At 37.5% G+C, this 19852-nt stretch overlaps 1 protein-coding gene across 1 annotated transcript in view; it reads left to right on the top strand.

The window, feature by feature from the left end:
• Tk (Tachykinin) overlaps positions 1-19852 on the top strand; it is a 568960-nt gene that overhangs the window by 533258 nt on the left and 15850 nt on the right. The window contains exon 2 of the mRNA XM_081735973.1: positions 1934-2688. Within this exon, the coding sequence (XP_081592099.1) occupies positions 1935-2688 (754 nt within the window). The 5' untranslated portion in view covers position 1934. The remainder of the gene's footprint in view (positions 1-1933; positions 2689-19852) is intronic.

The following is a 19852-nucleotide window of genomic DNA, read 5'->3' as shown; positions in this document are numbered from 1 at the left end:
CCTACATATATAGGGTGGTAGGTAACTCCACCGACAAACTTTTTGAGTTGATTCCTTGTATGAAATGCAAGAAAAAAGTTCTGATAAACATAAGTCGAAAAACGTCTCCTTTCAGAGTTATGAACCGCCGAAAATTCGAAAAATCATGTTTCGAAACGCCCTGCCTTAAAAACTATAGGACCTATCCCAAGCGGTTTAAGAAATTACACAGAAACTAGTGCATGCGATATATCTAAATATCCATGTTTTACCATCCTCCGTTATTGGCGAAACGAACGCGCCATTAGTACTTAAAGGAATATCCCCTATATCTCAACTTCCTTTTTACAGTTCGTTTCGCCGATAACGGACCACGGTAGAACATAGATATTTAGATAGAGCGCATACTAGTTCCTTTGTAATTCCTTGAACCGCTTGGGATCGGTCCTGTAGTTTCTAAGGCAGAGCGTTTCGAAACGTGTATTTTCGACGGTTCATAACTCTGAAAGGAGACGTTTTTCGTCCCATGTTTATTAGAACTTTTTTCTTTCATTTCATATAAAGAATCACCTCCCAAAGTTTGTCTGTGGAGTTAGCTACCACCCTGTATATATATATAAACTACGCATGATAATTCAGTCTTAACGATATCATTTTGTTCAGCTCAGTTTGATCTATCGATTGATATATGTCTTAATAGTATTCTGATTAAACAAAAAAAATGAAGTTGAAGCGTTAACCACGATTTTTGGCTAAAATTTCATTAAGCATATTGTGGACTGTCATGTTGCTAGTGCCATCATGAAGAACCATCAGTTTGAACTTAATAGGTGTAATGGTTGTCGGTACAGGATCGATTTAAGATTTAGAAAAACAAAAATTTTACTCGGCTTTTTCAAAGACTACGAATGGTTATTTTAGCTTATCCATACAATAAGATCTGTTAGTTGGTAAATGTATCATCTTTGGAAATTTTTGTTTTCCTTAAACGCAAATAATAATGTACATGGTCCGGCAAAAAGACCACCCGTATTTCAAAAATTCAAAGCAAACAAAGCAAGATACACAAAAAAAAAAAAACTTTTATTTGTGAACAACAAATACTATGCCATTTTACGTGATTTGGTTTTAAAAATTATGTCTGGTAAATGGCGTCGTCCTTTGTTCACATATTGACAAAGCCTTTCCCGGAAGTTGTCCATAGTTCTTCGTGTCATTTCTGGTGGAATGGCTTCCACTGCCTGCGCGATTGCCTCCTTGAGCGCTTGCAGGTTTGTGTGTCGATGTTTGTACACTTGCGCCTTTAAGTGTCTCCAAAGAAACAAATCGCCTTACACTCCTATCAGACAATTCCAGGACAGCTGCATGTTTAACTGCTGAACGCTTTGGAGATTACTGGATGGATGCTCTCACGAGCTTCAGATTTTCCAGCGTTAGCGTTGTTATGGTTTAAGGTCTACCAAGCGATTTTTTCTGAGTGCAGAACCTGTTGCTCTAGTTTGATGATCAGACTTGAATAGTTTTTCTATCCGGAATAGAATCTTGTCGGACAGGTCTGACTGTGAAGTGCCCGCTGAGTAGTAGTCACAGCACGACCATTACGAATATACTCCTCCAAAACAAACGCACGATGCTCACTGCTTCACGCCATTGCAACAACTGAAAATGGCACGTATACCGCTATCGATCAATACATTCTCCGCTGCAGTATCCTCGCCACAATTCACACAACGCTCTCTCCAAATACGGGAAGTCTTTCTGCCGGACATTGCAGAATTAATGGTAGACAGGGAATTTTTACTTACATCATTGCCTCCGTAATTTTCCTTCGCTCAAAGCCCCGCAAATTGAGATGACGGTTTCTGGTAATATAAGTCTACATCTAAGTGTAATTTATTACCAATGAACTAGTATAATATATATTAATTATGGTCTTTTCCTTTTGTCTTTTCAGAATGAACATACAGATGATTATACTCCTCCTCCTTGCTTCAATCGCTCTCTCCGTCCTAGCCCAAAGCTCTTCCGAAGACGTAAACAAGAGGGCGCCCAGCGGATTTCTAGGAATGCGAGGTAAAAAAGACCCCAGTGATGATTATTCATCATTGAAGAGAGTGAGCAACGGTTTTTACGGTGTTAGAGGCAAGAAAGAAGACGAGCTGGAACCTTTTGGTGATAACAGCGATTACTATCTATCCTACGATGATAAAAGAGCAGCGCCTAGTGGGTTTATGGGAATGCGAGGTAAAAAGGCACCATCAGGTTTTCTGGGAATGCGAGGAAAGAAAGAACCCTATGACAGTGGATACTCTTTATCAAGGGATGATGGTGACGCTGCTGATTTAGGGTTGTTCGACCACGACGCTTATGACAAGAGAGCGCCTGCTGGCTTCTTCGCGATGCGAGGCAAGAAGGTACCATCAGGGTTTTTCGGAATGCGTGGCAAAAAAGTACCATCAGGATTCTTTGGAATGCGGGGTAAAAAGGCACCATCTGGTTTCCTGGGAATGCGAGGCAAAAAGGACGGCCAAGAAGAAGACGTTAATCTTGACGCTTTGTTGTATTACTTGCTCAACGGTTCCAATGAAGATTATGAAATACCATCAGTAGACACGTTTAGTCAATCACAAATAGATAAACGAGCACAAAAGAAGGCACCAAGTGGATTCCTAGGAATGAGGGGAAAGAAGGATTCCTGGTCAGATTCAGGTAATGAACTTATTTTTCCATTTATTTTACTAAATATTTAATATTTTTACAGCTCGTTTCTCGTCCTTCATTTTAATTTCTCCGTGAAAAATCAATCACAAAGATACTATATATCATACGAATTAAACCGAACCATCCAATTTTCATAAAATTTGCTCTGATGGTAGGTTTGAACTAATGTACAAGCTTGTAAAATTTTATGGTGTGCAAACTACTGGTTCCTAAGTTATTTTAAGATCGAATGCAAAGAATGAATATACCCTATAAGCTTCAACTAGTTTATCAGTATCTTGGAAACTTTCGTCCCCATAACTTAACGGAGAAACAGAAACTGAAAAGACTACATCACTGCTAGGAACTGATGGCCACGCTGAAGGGAAGCCAAATTTTCTCTATTATTGCAGAAGACAAAAACATGGGTTTCTGTAGGAAGCTAAACTAAACGATAACGCTTCGAGCGGAATGTTCCTGATTCACTCCCCTAACCCTCATGCTAATCATAATCGAAAATTAAGACAATCCTCGTTGTGTATTTTAACGATAGCAAAGGAATTGTTTGCCAAAAATTTGTACCCAGCGGCCAAACTGTAACTAAAGAATTTTATGTACTACTGAAACGTTTGCTGCCAAGAATCATCCGTGTGAGACTTAATATCGGAGTAACTTCCACTGAAATGTGTTGTATGACCATGCCCCAACACTCAACGCAATCACTGATTTTGTATTTATGGCTTTAAAAAATGTGTCTGTGTGTTATCATACCCCTACATAGTCGTCAGATCTGTTTCTCTATGATTATTTTGTTTTTCTCAATTTCAAAGCATCATTGAATGATTGCGTCTTTAACTATGTTTCTATTATGCGAAAAGGGCTGACGAAACGACTGTCTTTTTACAGATCATTCTCGTTTCCTAATTGCAGAGCTGCTGTTTTCTTCACTGGTGCTGATAGTGGTTTGTCGTTTTCATAATATATTTCCTTCTACAGAACTCGTTTAATTTCATTCCTTTCGCATTCCCTGTTCCTAGTTCAAAATTATGCATAATGTTGTTGTGATTTCCTACATCGACGATTTCATTTCATTTTCCTTGATCTTCATCAGGTACCTGAACTCAGGGATCGAAATTTCACGGTCGCCATTAGCGAGCAAGTATTTTAATTTCGCGATAGCCATTCGGGTTCTACTTTCGATAGTTACTCGTACTCGATAATTTATTCTTTTTAAAATACATATTACTTTGGCTATATGACAACTAAGCCTATGGAATTTTTTCCGTTTGTTTTCTGGTTGTCAGGGAAAGTAACAAAATATCAGAACTGTTCAAAAGAGTTGATACTGTAAAATATATGTTGGCAATTGTCAGAAACATTTAAAAGAAAATAATTTAAAATCGCTTCAAAACAAAATACACATTAAAAAGAAGATAAATGCATATTGCGGAGTGAGACTGCGCGCGCGTGGCTTGATGTTATAATTAAACACGCGTGCGATGGAGGGTTTAAAAACACAACACAACCTGTGCTAGGTTCCACTAGAGAGCACAAATGCTATCGAACCGAGTCAGGTACAGCTTGTCTGGTGGGCCCGCGCGGGAGCACTTCCATAGGAAGTAGGCGCGTCAGAAATGGTGGACATACGAAATAGCGACTATTCACGCGAAACTAATAAATATAAACTAATAAATAAAATAAAAACTAATATAAATAAAGTATAAATAAAAAACTAATAAAACCTAATAACTTTTGAAGCACAAAAACAATCTCAAATTTTTAGCATATATGAGGATTGGGCCTTGGGTATTTTTTTATCGTTTCACTTTGACGAGCCAACCTAGGGGAGCGGGAGGACATATGTGTGTGTGTAAAAATTATTAAAATGGCTGCGTGTGTGTGTGTGTGTATGTGTGTGTGTGTGTGTGTGTGTTTGTGTGTGTGTGTGTGTGTGTGTGTGTGTGTGTGTGATGGTTGGGGAGGTTCAGCCTGATGGTTGGGGAGGGGAGGGTACAACGTAGGGGAGGGGGATAAATATTTAAAAATGATCGAAAATGACCAATATTAGTGTCGAATCCATAGTTTTAGGAGTAGCTGAGATTAACAGTGACAATTCTGATGCCGTGTGCCGCAGCTCGGAGGAGGAGGAGGAGAAGCTATATATAATAGCAATCGAATGACCAATATTAGTGTCTAATCCATAGTTTTCGGGATCATTCAGATGAACAGTGGCATTTCCGATCCGGTTTAAATCCAAAATCAGCTCCGCCACTTAGGGGAGGGGAGAAAGATGTTATATATATGACCAATATTAGTGTCGAATACATTGTTTTCGGGGTCGTCGAGATGATCAGTGATCTTTCCGATACTGGTTAAATAGATCCCATTTAAAACGAGAACAGTATATTTCACGGGTACTACACACATGACATACAGAGTTGTGCATTTAAATTTTCATTTCAACCCAGCGAAGCGGGTAATATATGCTAGTCCCTTATAAATATGTCTTTTCATGCTGAGTATTGAATTTTACTTCTAAATTTTCCAAACTATAGTGTGCCAAAACTTGTGCCATAAAATTAGTAATAAGAACTTACATGGAGATATCTTCTTGGGTTATTATTGGAACGCCGGGTCGACAACTCTCCCACTTTTTTTATTTTTTATTTTGAGACTAACAGCATTTATCGTCTCGAGTTCTGACAGACTTGAACTCATTTTAACGATTTACTAATATTTCCCCCATATTTACTGAAAGTGTTCCTTGATATTTTAAACATGCCAGGGACAAATAGCTCATTCTGATACCCCCGTTACATCTTAATAATTCATTCATTCACTGACATTTTAAAAGTAAGCGCTTGTCTAAATTAAACTCTACGTTGTTACATGGATAACGCACAGTCACACGAAATTAAAATGAAATATTTCAGTTTAACGTCCCACGATTATGCCTTTGAGGCTAAGGGAGACAATGATTAAAGCAAGTGAATGATGATGGAAGAATTGGTGGAATGAAAAATGGGAGGAAACAGGAGTACCCCCGAGAAAACCCACGGAAACGATGTTGTCCATCACAAACTTACTCGGCCGGGAATTGAATTAGAGATCCCACGCACCAGAGGTAAGCGCTTTATCACTGAGCCACCGTAGCTGCCTACACAGTCACACGAGTCAGACTCAATATCAACATACGCATGCTATTGATTTAAAATATTTATGTGTTAAAATAAATATGACTTAAATATAAAAGGTTAGTAGGAGAAGAAAAGTGTATTGAAGAATATTTCGAAAAGACAAGATTTGATGATTGAACACGTTATAAGGCTCACGCTATGGTAGAGACCTGCACGGGCCGAATTTTTCGGCCCGAGCCCAATCCAGCCCGAACGTACCTAGGCCCGGCCCAGCCCGGGCTCGAAAAGTTTTGGAGATTTTCGGCCCGGCCCGGCCCGGCCCGATAAGTTTTTCGAAATTCTTGGCCCAAGCCCGCGGCCCGGGCCCGATAAATTTTAAAAGTTTTTGGCCCGACCCCGGTCCAATAATTAAAAAAAAAATTAGCTCGAGCCCGAATCTTTCTCAAACTTTAGTACTAAATTTGACCTAACCCTCAGAAACATTTTCTAAACTCTGGTTCACAACCTGACGCTTGCCTCCCGAATGGTACCATTGCCTCCTAGAACTTTGCCTGTCATCGAGAGAACAAAAACTCCATTCCCTGTAACAAAAATCTAACTTAATTGATTTTTAGCATAAAGTGAAGATGGCAATATTGTTTAGCGACAGGCAAAACATTCCCACACCTTCTTTTTATATTTTGAGTTCAGTGGAGGTCAAGGTCAGAGCTCAATTTATCGCATAATGCCTGCAATCCTCTATAATGAAAGTAGAGCCGCTAAGCAACACAAACTCTAAATAGCTATTGCATTCTTTGTAACATTTTTCACGGACACACTTCTTCAACGTTTGGCTTTATTCCAATTATCGTTTAACGAAAGTCAATAATTATTAAAGAATTACAATTGATCGGCCTCAGCCCGGCCCGACCTGAAGAGAAATCAGTATCGGCCAGCCCAAGCCCGGCCCGGCCCAAAGAAATAACAGAGTCGGGCCCGGCCCGTGCAGGTCTCTATGCTATGAACAAAATTGCAGAGGGGAGAATATGGGGAGGCTGCGATTGAAATAATACAAAATATAGGGAAGAAAAACTAAAAAGAAATAAAAAGTCTGGCCCAGAATAGAGATGGGTGGAAAGCTGCATGAAACCAATCGATAAACTGCTGAGCTGAAATGATGATGAAATTAAATATCTTTCAAAATCTTAAATATAAAATTTAAACTGCTCTTATCTTAAAATTAGATGTGAAATTTCAATTTGCAAATTTACTTTTACACTAGATATATCTTTACGTATAGCAAGATAGCCCCCCCCCCCCACACACACACACTTTAGAAAATTGAAACAATGACTAGGTCATTCGTTTGTACTACGTTTGTACTACGTTTGTACCGTTTGTACCGAAAATATTTTCGTTTGTACCATTTTCCTTATAGGGTTACTTGAGAGGTCGACTTGGTGAGCTTTCTTGGCGCCAAGATAGCCCGCCCGTATCACAGCACAAAAAATTGAAATACACCATTCGAAAGCAAATCGTTTGTACCGTTTGTACCGAAAAAAGTTTTGTTTGTACCCTGATAGTTTTCGAGAAACAGGGGATGATATTTGGGTCGGGGGGCTATCTTGGCGCCAAGATAGCCCCCCCCCGTATCACAACACAAAAAATTGGAATACACCATTCGAAAGCAAATCGTTTGTACCGTTTGTACCGAAAAAAAGTTTTGTTCCGATTTTGTTCCAATACGATTTGCTTTCGAATGGTGTATTCCAATTTTTGTGCTGTGATACGGGGGGGGCTATCTTGGCGCCAAGATAGCCCCCCAAATGTCATCCTCTGTTTCTCGAAAACTATCAGGGTACAAACAAAACTTTTTTCGGTACAAACGGTACAAACGATTTGCTTTCGAATGGTGTATTCCAATTTTTTGTGCTGTGATACGGGGGTCTATCTCGGCGCCAAGATAGCCCCCCCAGTTGACCTCTCATAACCCTATAAGGAAAATGGTACAAACGAAAATTTTTTGGTACAAACGGTACAAACGTAGTACAAACGAATGACCTAGTCATTGTTTCAATTTTCTAAAGGGGGGGGGGGAATATCTTGCTATACGTTTTTTCTTTGCTCTGTTCACACCTCTGAAAACATTAGATAGGAAAGTTGACAACATGAACGGTCCAATGTTTAAAACAAGACAGGACTAGTAGTAGTCTCGAGCAAGATGCATTTTCGGTAAGAAATTCTGAAAACATGTTTATGAATACGAATTGTTTCAAGAAGGTAATTTCATCTAAGATTAAGTTTTACTCACGACACGTTTTGAATCTTGATTGGATATTATTTATGAATACGTACCTAAGGCAGTAAGGCCTGCTATACATTATGAGATAAGTCCCAGGAAATATCTTAGGATTTATTATCTGAGGTAAAATGTTACGACATATCTCGTAGGAAATCCTACCATTCTGTGCCGTACACGTAACTACGATTCACATACTACTGATATTGATACCAGGCGCTATACTGTTAAATTGCACACCTCTAAAAAGCATAAAAATCAGAAGATAAATTATCAAAACGTATCTCATCAGTCTCTGCACTACCCTTAATTTTGTCGAGTACTTTTGCTCTTTCACCCACATACGGCTGGAGGGGGAAAATGTTTTCACTTTCTCTCACCTGATGTCGTTTAAATCGAAATCTTACGAATTTTCATTCCGAAATAGAGCGTGCTCTAAACACGAGAAATCTCAAATGATCATTCAGAACATAGGAAATGGCATGCAATGTGATACCATACACGTTGAGATTTTGATTCCAGGAAAAATCTTAAGAGATTTCCTAGGATCTATCCTATAGGGTATAGTCAGCCTAAGAGTGCATTTCTTGCTAAAAGAACTTAATATTTCATGAAGATAAGTATGGATCCATAAAATGAGATAGTACAATAATTTATCTAAATCTTTTTAGGAAGTTATATGAGAAAAGATATTTAGTGTAAGATATTAACTATAATATTGTAACAAGCATAATTCGTATAGACAGGAAAAATTAAGACTGAATATAAATACTATTAGTGATATGGGTGATTTGAATGTAGATTTGCACCTGAAGAAAATAATCTCAATTAAAGTTGCAAGAAGAAAAAGAAGTCAGATGCAAAATAAATATGTTAAATAGGACATAAAGTAGATTTTTGTGTTGAAATATTGAAAGAAAAATACGTAGCTTATCGAATAATAATAATACGTAGAAAATGAAGCTTACTGGTATAATATTTTGGACAAAAAAATATATTGAGAAATTGACCTATGAAATGTCATGGTTGAGTTTTCTATTGGTGTGTTTAATCGTTACATTCACAGTCACTATGTTCGGCGTTATCATATCAATGATTAAAATATTCGAACTGGAATCATCAGACCAATTACGCAAATTAAAGAAACCTAGAAATACAGTTCCGTTGTCCCCACAATTGGTATTCCCTGTTGCACATACTTTTCTTGTACAAGGTGGAGAAGAACCAGATGAACAAACTAAGAATAGAAGAAGAAAAATAAAGGAAATGATGCGACACGCATGGATGGGTTATTTCAGGTATGCATGGGGCGCAAATGAACTTAGACCAATTAGCAAGCAAGCCTATACCTCACCTGACTTAGGGCAGATTCAGATGGGAGAAACTATAGTTAATAGTTTAGATACTTTGTATATAATGGAAATGATGGACGAATACAATGTAGGTAAACATTGGATTGCATCCAATTTCAATCCAAATATTTATATGGCTAATACGAGTATGTCCGTATATAGAGTAATAACAAACTTCGTTGGTAGTTTGCTTTCATGTTATTCCATTACAGGTGACGAAATATTTCGTATCAAAGCCTATGGATTGGCAACTAAACTACTGCAAGCATTCACTTCACAGTCAGAAATTCCTTACAGGTCACTAGCTATGGCTTATCAAAAGAACACAAACCAAGTTTGTTGCAGTGTATTGTCTGAATTTGGAGGCATACATTTAGAGTTTTCTTACTTGTCGCATATAACTGGACACGATATATTTTGGAAAAAAGCATTACGAATTCGTCAAAAAATTAAGCGAATATTTATGTCTACAAAAAAATTGCCAGTCCTAATTAACCCTGACACAGAGGAAGTTTCAGGTGAAGCATTACCAGAAAGTGATAAAAGCAGTAAATTTTACGAAACACTCCTAAAATCATGGATACAAGCTAAACAATTTAACGAAGAAGCTCGAGATATTTTTCAAAATATAACTGAAGAAGTTATTATAAGAATCTTCCTTAAAGTCAAGGCACTTGGAGATAATTTAGAAGACGATGGAATGACAAAACCTTACTCCTTAGCAACACAAAATGGCCACTCATTTCAGAAAATACATCATTCTATTTGCTCTTTGATTGGTACTTTCACGTTGGCAGCAAAAATATTGGAAAATTATAGGTATTTGGAAATGGCGAAAGGTATTCAAGGATTGTGTCACCTGGCATACGAACAAACCAATATTCATCTTGGACCTGAGAGATTTACGTTCACGGGTGAACTCGCCAAATCACTCGGAAACGATGCTAAAAGTTACAAACTGAGTTATGAACTAGTTGAATCCTATTTTATTTTATACAGAGTAACCAAGGATCCAGTGTACAGAGACTTGTGTTGGGAAATTGTTGAATCTTTAGAGAGTTTCTGTAAAGTTGATGGAGGATTTACTGGTATAACCAATGTCTACAAGGAAAATCCTCCAAAAGATGATATTCAGTATAGTCATTTCTTATCGGCTACTTTAAAATATCTGTACCTCTTATACAGCAGTGATCAGTTATTTCCATTGGGCAATTGGATTTTCACCTCAACTGGTCACCCGTTGCCAATTCTAGACAGTAATCCACTTTATAGGGAGAAACGGCACATAGATTTCCCAGAATTGTAACTATTATTATTTTCTTTAATGCGATCGTATTTTTACGATTAGTTAGTTAGCTTTGAACTGAATTTAAAAGAAAGAAATTAATTTTGCCATGCACAGAACACGAACCAAAGTTTATAGACGTTTGTTGTTTTGGTGCTCAAGTGTTTGCTTCTACATATTACAATTCGTGTTGTATACGAACAGAATTTACAACCTTCTTTGTACATTGTTTTTAAATATTCAAGTTTTCTTTCTTTTTTAGAATTGAACATAAAATAATTGAACAGAAAAATGCAAATAAAATCAGTGATCATGTACCACTTGAATCAAATATATTCTTAAAAACATTAGTATAACATATAAAGATTAATTATTTAAAACTTGTATTTCTTTTTACTATTATTATATTCTCTAGTCTTAACTAATTTATATGATTATATTCTAAAAAAAACGGCTTTTATCTTGGTAGATTCCTAGCATCAAGTCTATACAAGTTATGTTAATTAATACAAAATAGGATAATTTATTAAACAAATTGTGTTGGTTTGTTTTCTTTGAGGAGTACGGTAGAGTTCCGAAAATTTGGTATTCGGTAACCCAGCAGTTGGGATAACTTGGTCACACCCTTGCAGAGCGGAAAAATACCCGCGCGCAGACCTATTCAAGATCATTGCCCGCGTGCGTGACTCCCCTCTTCCCGCACTCGTTTTTTTCTCGCGTCACACTCGCACTCCTCCACCACATTTCTGGCACCGGTATATTCATTAATTTTCATTTACATGTATAGTAAAGACTCTATGCGTTCATAAAGTACGTACTTTTCCTTTGTTTAAGGGTAATTGAGCAGTTTATTCTCTGTTGTGTTCTCAAGCAACAAAAACATACAAGTACAGTACTTTATTTTCTGAGGAAACACTCGTACTTATTCTTTTTTTTAACCCCATTTCCGATAACCTAGCATTTACACAACCTGGGCCACCCTTCGGTCTACATTAGACCGAGTTTTCGGGACTCTACTGTACTCAATGGTGGTTTTTGAGGGAAATGAGATCTGAAAAAATTAAACATATGCGCTTCATACTAAAGGAATTAAAGTTACCTAATGTACTAACTGTGCCACCTATTAAGGTAAAACTGGTATTGAAATACTCGTGTACCTTCACTAAACTCAGGGGGGCGGGGCACGTTGACTCAGTGGTAGAGCGATTACCTCTGGTGTGCAGGGTCGCTGGTTCCATCTCTAGCCAAGTAAGTTTGTGGTGGACAACATCTCATTGTGCTCCCGTTTCCTCCCACATTCTCATTCCACAATGTATTTACTTGCCTTAACCATATGTCTGCCTTAACCTAAAGGGAAGAAACGTGGGACGTTAAATTGAACGATTTCATTTGTTTCTCAGAGAATGTGCAAAAGACAGGTAACGTGATTCCTCTAGTCTGATATCTTGTAATAAAAGACAAAGATACTGCTTGTGTCAATGCAGAAGCTACCCATCTGAGTGGTATGAGGAAAATCAAATGAAATATTTGAGTTTTATGTCCCACGGTTATGCCGGTTAGGCTAAAGGAGACGGTGATTATGAGAAATGAATAAAATGGTGGAATGAAGAAAGTGGAAGGAGACAGGAGAACCCCGAGCACGGTGTTTGTCCACCACAAAGTCCACGTGGCACGAGCTGGGATCGAACCGGAGGTGAACACTCTACCACTGAGCCACCGCGCCCGCTGAGTGGTATGAGAAGTTGTAATCCTTCGTTATTAATAGAATGATTACATATAACGCCGGATACGTAGGTTAAAGATATTAAATAAAAGATACGGGCCCCCACAGTAAAATTTCTCGCTCCAATTCCTTAAACTAAATCATATTGTACTGCAGTTATTAATGAAACATTTTCTTGTGAAAAATGACTAAAATTGTAAGGTGTTTTAGGAAGATTTCTCCCCCCCCCCTTCTAAAAAAAACTTACTCCCAAAACTAAACTATTCCTTGTAGATATTCACATGCAATTTATTTATGCAACGTTATTGGAACATTAATAAAATGTTTATTTATAAAAAAATGACCAAAATCGCCTGAGTCGTTTTCGAGAAAGTAGTTCTGAAAAGAGTTTCACTTTAAGTTATTCCTTGTAAATTCATTCATAAAAAATAATTTACACAACATTTTAGTGTTATTAATGAAATATAACCAAAATCGCATGTCCTTTTAGAATATCGTTCTAAAAATCACCCCGAAGAATAAACTACCCCTCCTACATTTTTGAGAACAAACTAATTATGGCATATTGTGAGGTCATTAATAAAATGTGAAGGAAAATCGCCTAGGTCGTTTCCGAGGAAATCGTCCGGGAAAAACTCACTTTTTCTCCATTTTTCCCAGAGATATTTCTTTAGCACAGTATAGGGTTGTTATTGAAAAATTGATTTATGAAACATATAAACAAAATCGTTAGAGCAGTTTTTTTTAAAAGAAAATTGCATTTTTTATTTTCATCCTTTAGTAAACTACCCTTCATTGGTTGAACACTTTCCATTACCAATCGTAGCAATTTCTCAACTTGAAATCTAGAATCTTTCAAAGCACTGCAAAGCTGTTACAAGCAACGAAGGAAAATACAAAACTGATTACTAGTTCTCTTTTGCATATAATAATAAAAGGAACTCTAAACGCCGAATCAATCAAAACACCAATCTACAAAGGTAATCAAGAAAGTCTGTCGCTTTTCCACCAACTACCTATGTCACCTAAGACGTGCCTGGAAGCTTAAAAATAGTCCCCATCAGCATCGACAATCTGCCAACGTTCTGGAAGGCATGGATTCCATCCCGGTAGAAGGCCGTGAAGTGAAGAAGGTATCAAGTGCATTTTGCACCTTTACTAGGGATTTGAACTGTCGTCCTCTAAGGTGATTGTCCAAGGAATGGAAGAGGTCATAATCGGACGGTGCAATGTCCGGGGAATATGGCGGATGCAATAGTGTTTCCCATCCAAAGCGTAGAATGGTGTCTCGGGTCATCCTAGCCACGTGGGGCTTAGCGTTGCCCGGTAACAGGAGGACCCCTTTGCGATTCAGGAGTTCCCGCTCCAGAGTTTTGAGTTTTTCTTGAACTCGGCTCAACTGCTCATAGTACACAATTGCATTGATGCTCTGACCAGCTGGTAGCAGTTCCCAATGCACGATACCGCGAGCAGTACATCAAATATACAAGAGAATCTTCTTCTGGTGCAGTGCTGGTTTCGGCTGTTTTGGAACCGGTTTTGGGATGCTAACCAATGATGATGGCGCCGAGGAGCTTCGCACAGGACCCACTTCTCATCATATGTCAACACCCTCTCCAGAAATTGCTCCTTCCTCAGACGAGACAGCAAAGAAACACAGTTGTCTGCTCGCGTTGACTTCTGGCTCGAAGTCAAATCATGTAGAACTCATCGACCCAACTTGTAATCCTTCCCAAGTTGATGGAGGTGCTGCCGAATGGTTTCTCCACTTACACTGAATTGTAGTCCCAGTTGCTCACATGTCTGACCACTGTTCGTTTCAATTACTGCCTGAAGATCATCATTTTGTACATGTGTTGGTCTTCTGGCACGTGATGCATCTTCGAGCGTTTCATCACTGTCCTTAAACTTGTTAAACCACAGCTGCACTCTCCGCGTAGTCACGACACCCTCAGCAAAGGTCTGGCATATCTTCTACTCCTCTGTAGGGGAGTTTGTTTCCAATTGGAAATCGTACAGCATACATGCCCTTATGACGCTGGAGGTCCCATGTTCACTCTATCCTTACGCAAGTTCACGGTTTAACTGAACTGCCACAACCAGGTAGTATGTTGTATATACCCACAGCAACAATTGACCTTCGCCTTATCTCCATTCACATTTAACTCACAGTGTAGGAGCCAATGGAACAGAGATCTCCACAAAAAGCAACATAACTTTCTTGGTTACCTTTATAGTTCTGTGATTGCTAATTTGCAATGCACTGATTCATAAGAACAAGCATTCTTTAGGTCAATTTTCAATGACCTTCTGAGGCGATGATGATTCGCTGAGTGAAAATAAGTCACACATTTTATAAATGTTTGTTCTATTCTGCACATTCTACTTCGTGTTGTATATTCCTAGTCCAATATTCCTAGTTGTATATTCCTTAGGGCCTGAGCCACAAATATTTGAAAGTGACTTTATATGTAATTTTCAAAATGTTGGGCCAAAATTTTCTTACCTTGCACAAAGGCTTTGGTAACCAGAATATTAAAAGAAAATACTTTCACAATTAAAAATCAAGTATCTATTCAGATATATTATGATGATCGCCTATACTCTTGCTGTTATGCAGCATGGGATTTTAAAAGGACAAATAATACATTTATTATTATTATTATTATTATTATTATTATTATTATTATTATTATTATTATTATTATTATTCAGGGGAAGTATCCGGCCCGTGCTCGAAACTCGCCAAAGAGCAAAGCGTTCAAATGTTTCTGGTTAATGCCACAGGGCATCCTTTATGACATTTCCCTCCCTAAAAAAAGTAAATCAATAAAAATAAAAATAATGTCTAGCCTTGTTTTCGTTAATTATGTTCTTTGCACATACTGTACGTACTAATATTCGTTTCCAGCCGCATCAGGTATGCTGACTCGTCAATTGAACCCAAAATATCTCTTACTCTTATTCTCAAACAAAAGGGCCCTTGACACGCCATATTCGTCTTTCATAATAATAATAATAATAATAATAATAATAATAATAATAATAATAATAATAATAATAATAATAATAATAATAATAATAAACTGAATCAAAACTACAACTTTAAAGCAGTATAAATCATTAACAACGTGAAAATTAAAGAAAACGAGGTTTTCTTCAAGGAATGGAAGCTTAAATACACTCGTATCGTTTCACTACTTCCGAAGTTTCTTTTAAAAAAGTAAAAAGACATCAGTAAAGGTGGACTCTCATAAGCGTTTTGTGAATAGCGACCAATAACGTTAGCAATTAGGTTATTTTTTTTAGGCCATTTATATTCGCAAATTGTTGGCACCGTAATGTAGAATCAAATTACTGATAAAAGCACAAATTATTAATTCCTAACCGTGGGTAATGGAAATCAATTTTCCAATAGTATGCAGCATAAAGTGTGTTAATATTGATGTCAATAATATAGAACTGTCCATTTAGAACAGTTGTTAAGAATATATATTATTTAATCAACTTTGGAAAAAAAAGAAGGTTCTCATTTTAACCCGTTTATATATATATATATATATATATATATATATATATATATATATATATATATATATATATATATATATATATATATATAGCCGCGGATCCAGGATATGATCAAGGAAGGGGCTAAATCACAGTTTGCCGCTTTATCAAGTGTAAATAGGATGGAAGCCCATTTTATCCAGTGTATACATGAGCATCAAGAGGGAAGCTATAGCCCTATAGTCCTCCTCTTGGATCCGCGCCTGTATATATATATTAGACTAGCAGCGTTCACCCCGCTTCGCTGCGGTCACCCCGGAACGCAATAAACTTTGTTACTTAGATAATTTTTACTTTTTCGCTTTCAAGTGATATGATAAAAACCATAGAAGATTGCAGTAAATGTTAACATTATATCGCCTGTCATTTATGTTAACCCGCCCCGCTTCGCTGCGGTCACCCCGGAAGTTTTCGCTTTCAAGTGATATGATAAAAACCATAGTAGATTGCAGTAAATGTTAACATTATATCGCCTGTCATTTATGTTAACCCGCCGAGTTACACGGTCATGCGGGTTGCATATAAATACGTTTATTTTTACCTATGATGAACTAACAAAGGATTTGTACGTTATGGACACTTGAATGGTCAATTATCTCAAGACACTGGTAATTAAAAATTAAAGTGATATGATAAAAACCATCTAGGGTCCAAATCCTAATAACCCCCCAAAAATAAAAGAAATTGGTTCAGCCGTATTAGCGTGATGAGGTAACAAAGGATTTGTGCGTTCTCTTTTATATATATAGATTGTCCCTTATATAAGGTAATTTCGTGTTACAATATGCACGCAAGCGAAATATATTTTATGTGACCGTAAACACGCATTAGTGAAATAGCAGCTCCCTGCGAGCCGTTAACCCGTGCCGACCTGCCAACAAAATTATGAAATGACGTTTCCACATTTTAATATATTTAGAATGTCCAACCTGGATAACGGAGAAACCAAAAGGGACAGAAAAACGAAACTTTGCACGAAGCAACTTGAAGGAGGACAGCTGCCCGTGTATTGATGAACATCACCGGGTGAACTGTGTTGTCAATCCAAGAAAAAGGTATGTTTTTGTAAATCGAATGACTTCAATTGGATATAATCATTGGAAGAAGCAATGAAAATAAAGACGAAAGAGATGGTACACGCAGATCAGTGTTGCAAACTTTTCTAGAACCAACGTGAAACAAGTGTTAAATGCAAACACCTTTAGGGAGTGAGGTACTAACGTTTTGTACACATTAAATTAAATATTGACAAGAACTGTTTACGCTGACTCCAAGTCTAGAAGGTCCGTTGAACAATGTTGCCATCAACAGAAGAGAAAAGTTGTATGGAAAAGGCCACTGGCGCAGTATGGTTTAACACTAGAACGCCCAAAGGGATCAATTTGATCCTTTTGCGAAATTCATTTTTTCATATCTACCATATTTTAAGGAATTGAAAGGTGGCATTACCTGACTTTTCCTAAATTGTTGATGTGACATAGAGAAAAAAATGATATTGTGGTTGTGCAATTTAATAATCTGATATCGATCGATTTGCCTTAAACGCCCAGGGGATCAAATTGATCCTGCAGTTGAAAATGTTATTATACTTTCTCGTATCGACTATTATTTTGCTTTTCCCTGAGCAGCTTTTAGTTAAAATGAATTAATTTGTCAAACCAAACGTTAGGAAATCTTCCTTTCCGGTACAAGGACATCTGTTGGGCACTATTGAGTTAGAATGTGCCGTCATACCGTCATTTGTCATTACGTGGTAGTGACGTGGCAACGTGTTTGGCTCAATGCAGCAGTTGACACTTTATTCTAAGGTGTGACAAATAAAATCTATGAATAAGTAATTTTATGGTGAAGAAGCATTTACGAAAATGGCACAAAGTAAACTATTAAACCCTCATGAAGTTCTTGAAGAGCTTCAAAGAATATCCGAAGACAAATCTGATGCGGTGAAATGTCATCGAACTAAGAAGACAATTTGTAATGGGATACACAATGTAGTGAGCAATCTTCTGAAGAAGTTAGTCTTGCAGATGAAAATGAAACTACCGAAGGTGAGTACATTTTATCTCAGTCTGTTTTATTCAACATGTGTTTAAATTATCTAAAAGTCAATAAGAAAATCAAATTATTTTAGACAACTATTGAAGAAATGTGATGAAATATTCGTTGTGATTGAAATATTTGGTCCCTTGTGAAGTAACATTTTATGGACCAATCATATACTTTGCATAAATATTTTATTTCACAAAAATCACGTAATAAATTTACATTATCTATTTATAAAATACGAAAGCAGTCGCACTGAATTTTTCTCTCTGCCTTTTTTGCAGGCATTCCAGTACATAATGAGTTAAGATCAGAACAAGATGGACACATGTGTGGATGTTCAGGTGAAGGCATCAGTGCGGCGGCGAAACAGTATACAGCTCCAGACAGTACTGTATGGGAGGAAATACCTGCTAATGTTAGAAACGCTGGTCTTCATAACATTCTATGAGAAATTCCAGGACCAACACCGCATGCCAGAAGAAATGTAAGTAGTGAATCTGTGTCAAGTGCATGGCGCTTATTCATAGAAAAATGCACACTTACTCACATAAAAAACTGTACCGAAACAGAAGCGTGTTATGTGCTGAAGAACAATACTTGATCACTAAGTTTATCGGAACTCGAAGCTTTCATAGCGATTCTGTATGCTCGTGGCGTTAGTGGCAGTAAAAATATTGAGGTTCATGCAATGTGGTCGAAGTCTTGGGGATTGCCATTTGGTCCCGAGACTATGAGCAGTAATCGATTTTGCGAAATAATGAGGTTCCTAAGATTTGATATTAACGCTGACAGATTGATTCGCCAGATAAGTAAGCCAGATAAGTACGGGCAAAAATTCTGGCTGGCTGTAGATATAGATGCGAAATATATTTTGAACGGCTTCCTTTGCGTTGGTAAGGAGGAAGCGAACGCCCTGCAAATCAAAGAGTTCCGGAGTACGTTGTCATGCGTTTTATGGAGCCATTTTCTGGCAAAGGTCGAAACGTTACTACAGACAACCATTTTACGTCACTAAAGCTGAAAACCTGAAAGCAAAATCATTTACCATTGTTGGGACAGTGAACAAAAGTAGAAGAGAAATACCGACAGAAATTAAATCAGAGAAAGCACCTTTGAACTCCACAAAGATTCTCAAAAGCGAGGACGTAACAATGGCCGTTTATCAAAGTATGAAAAGTAAGAATGATTTGGTATTGAGCTGCCTTCATGATACCGTGGTCATAATTGACAATAATAAGAAAGTTCCTGAAACCATTGCTTATTATAGTGGAACGAAATACGGGGTTGACATTGTAGAGAAAATGGCCAAGCAATATACACTGAAAGCGTCATAAAGAAGATGACCAAATCATACTTTTTATAATATTCTTGATCTTGCAGTAATTAATGCAGTTGTAATATACATAAAAATCACTGGAATGAAGATATCACGGAAGGAATTTATTCAAGGCTAGCAGAAGAACTCCGGACAGAATGCCTGCACCTTCGGTCTCAGGATTCAAGTGAAGACACAAGAACAGAAGACGACATAGATTTACATTCAGAAATCCGTGTAAACGACGCAATTGCCAGAGACTGCCAGTAAACTGCAAAAGACACAAGACGTCTGCGAACTGTAGCACTTGCAAAAAGGCAGTTTGTGGAAAACGTGTTCGTAAAGTAACTTATAAATGTAGAAAATGTACCGTGTAATCACGGTAATACCGGGGCTGTATTGAGTACCATGTTCGTGAACAAAGATGAGGAAAGTTGTAAGCAGAACTATAAACAGTAGTTACAGGG

This window comes from Thermobia domestica, chromosome 13 (assembly GCF_964235325.1).
Source record: "Thermobia domestica chromosome 13, izTheDome1.hap1.1, whole genome shotgun sequence".
NCBI lineage: Eukaryota > Metazoa > Arthropoda > Insecta > Zygentoma > Lepismatidae > Thermobia > Thermobia domestica.
The sequence above is the reverse complement of the archived record's forward strand: the minus strand, read 5'-3'. Positions and strand labels throughout refer to the sequence as shown.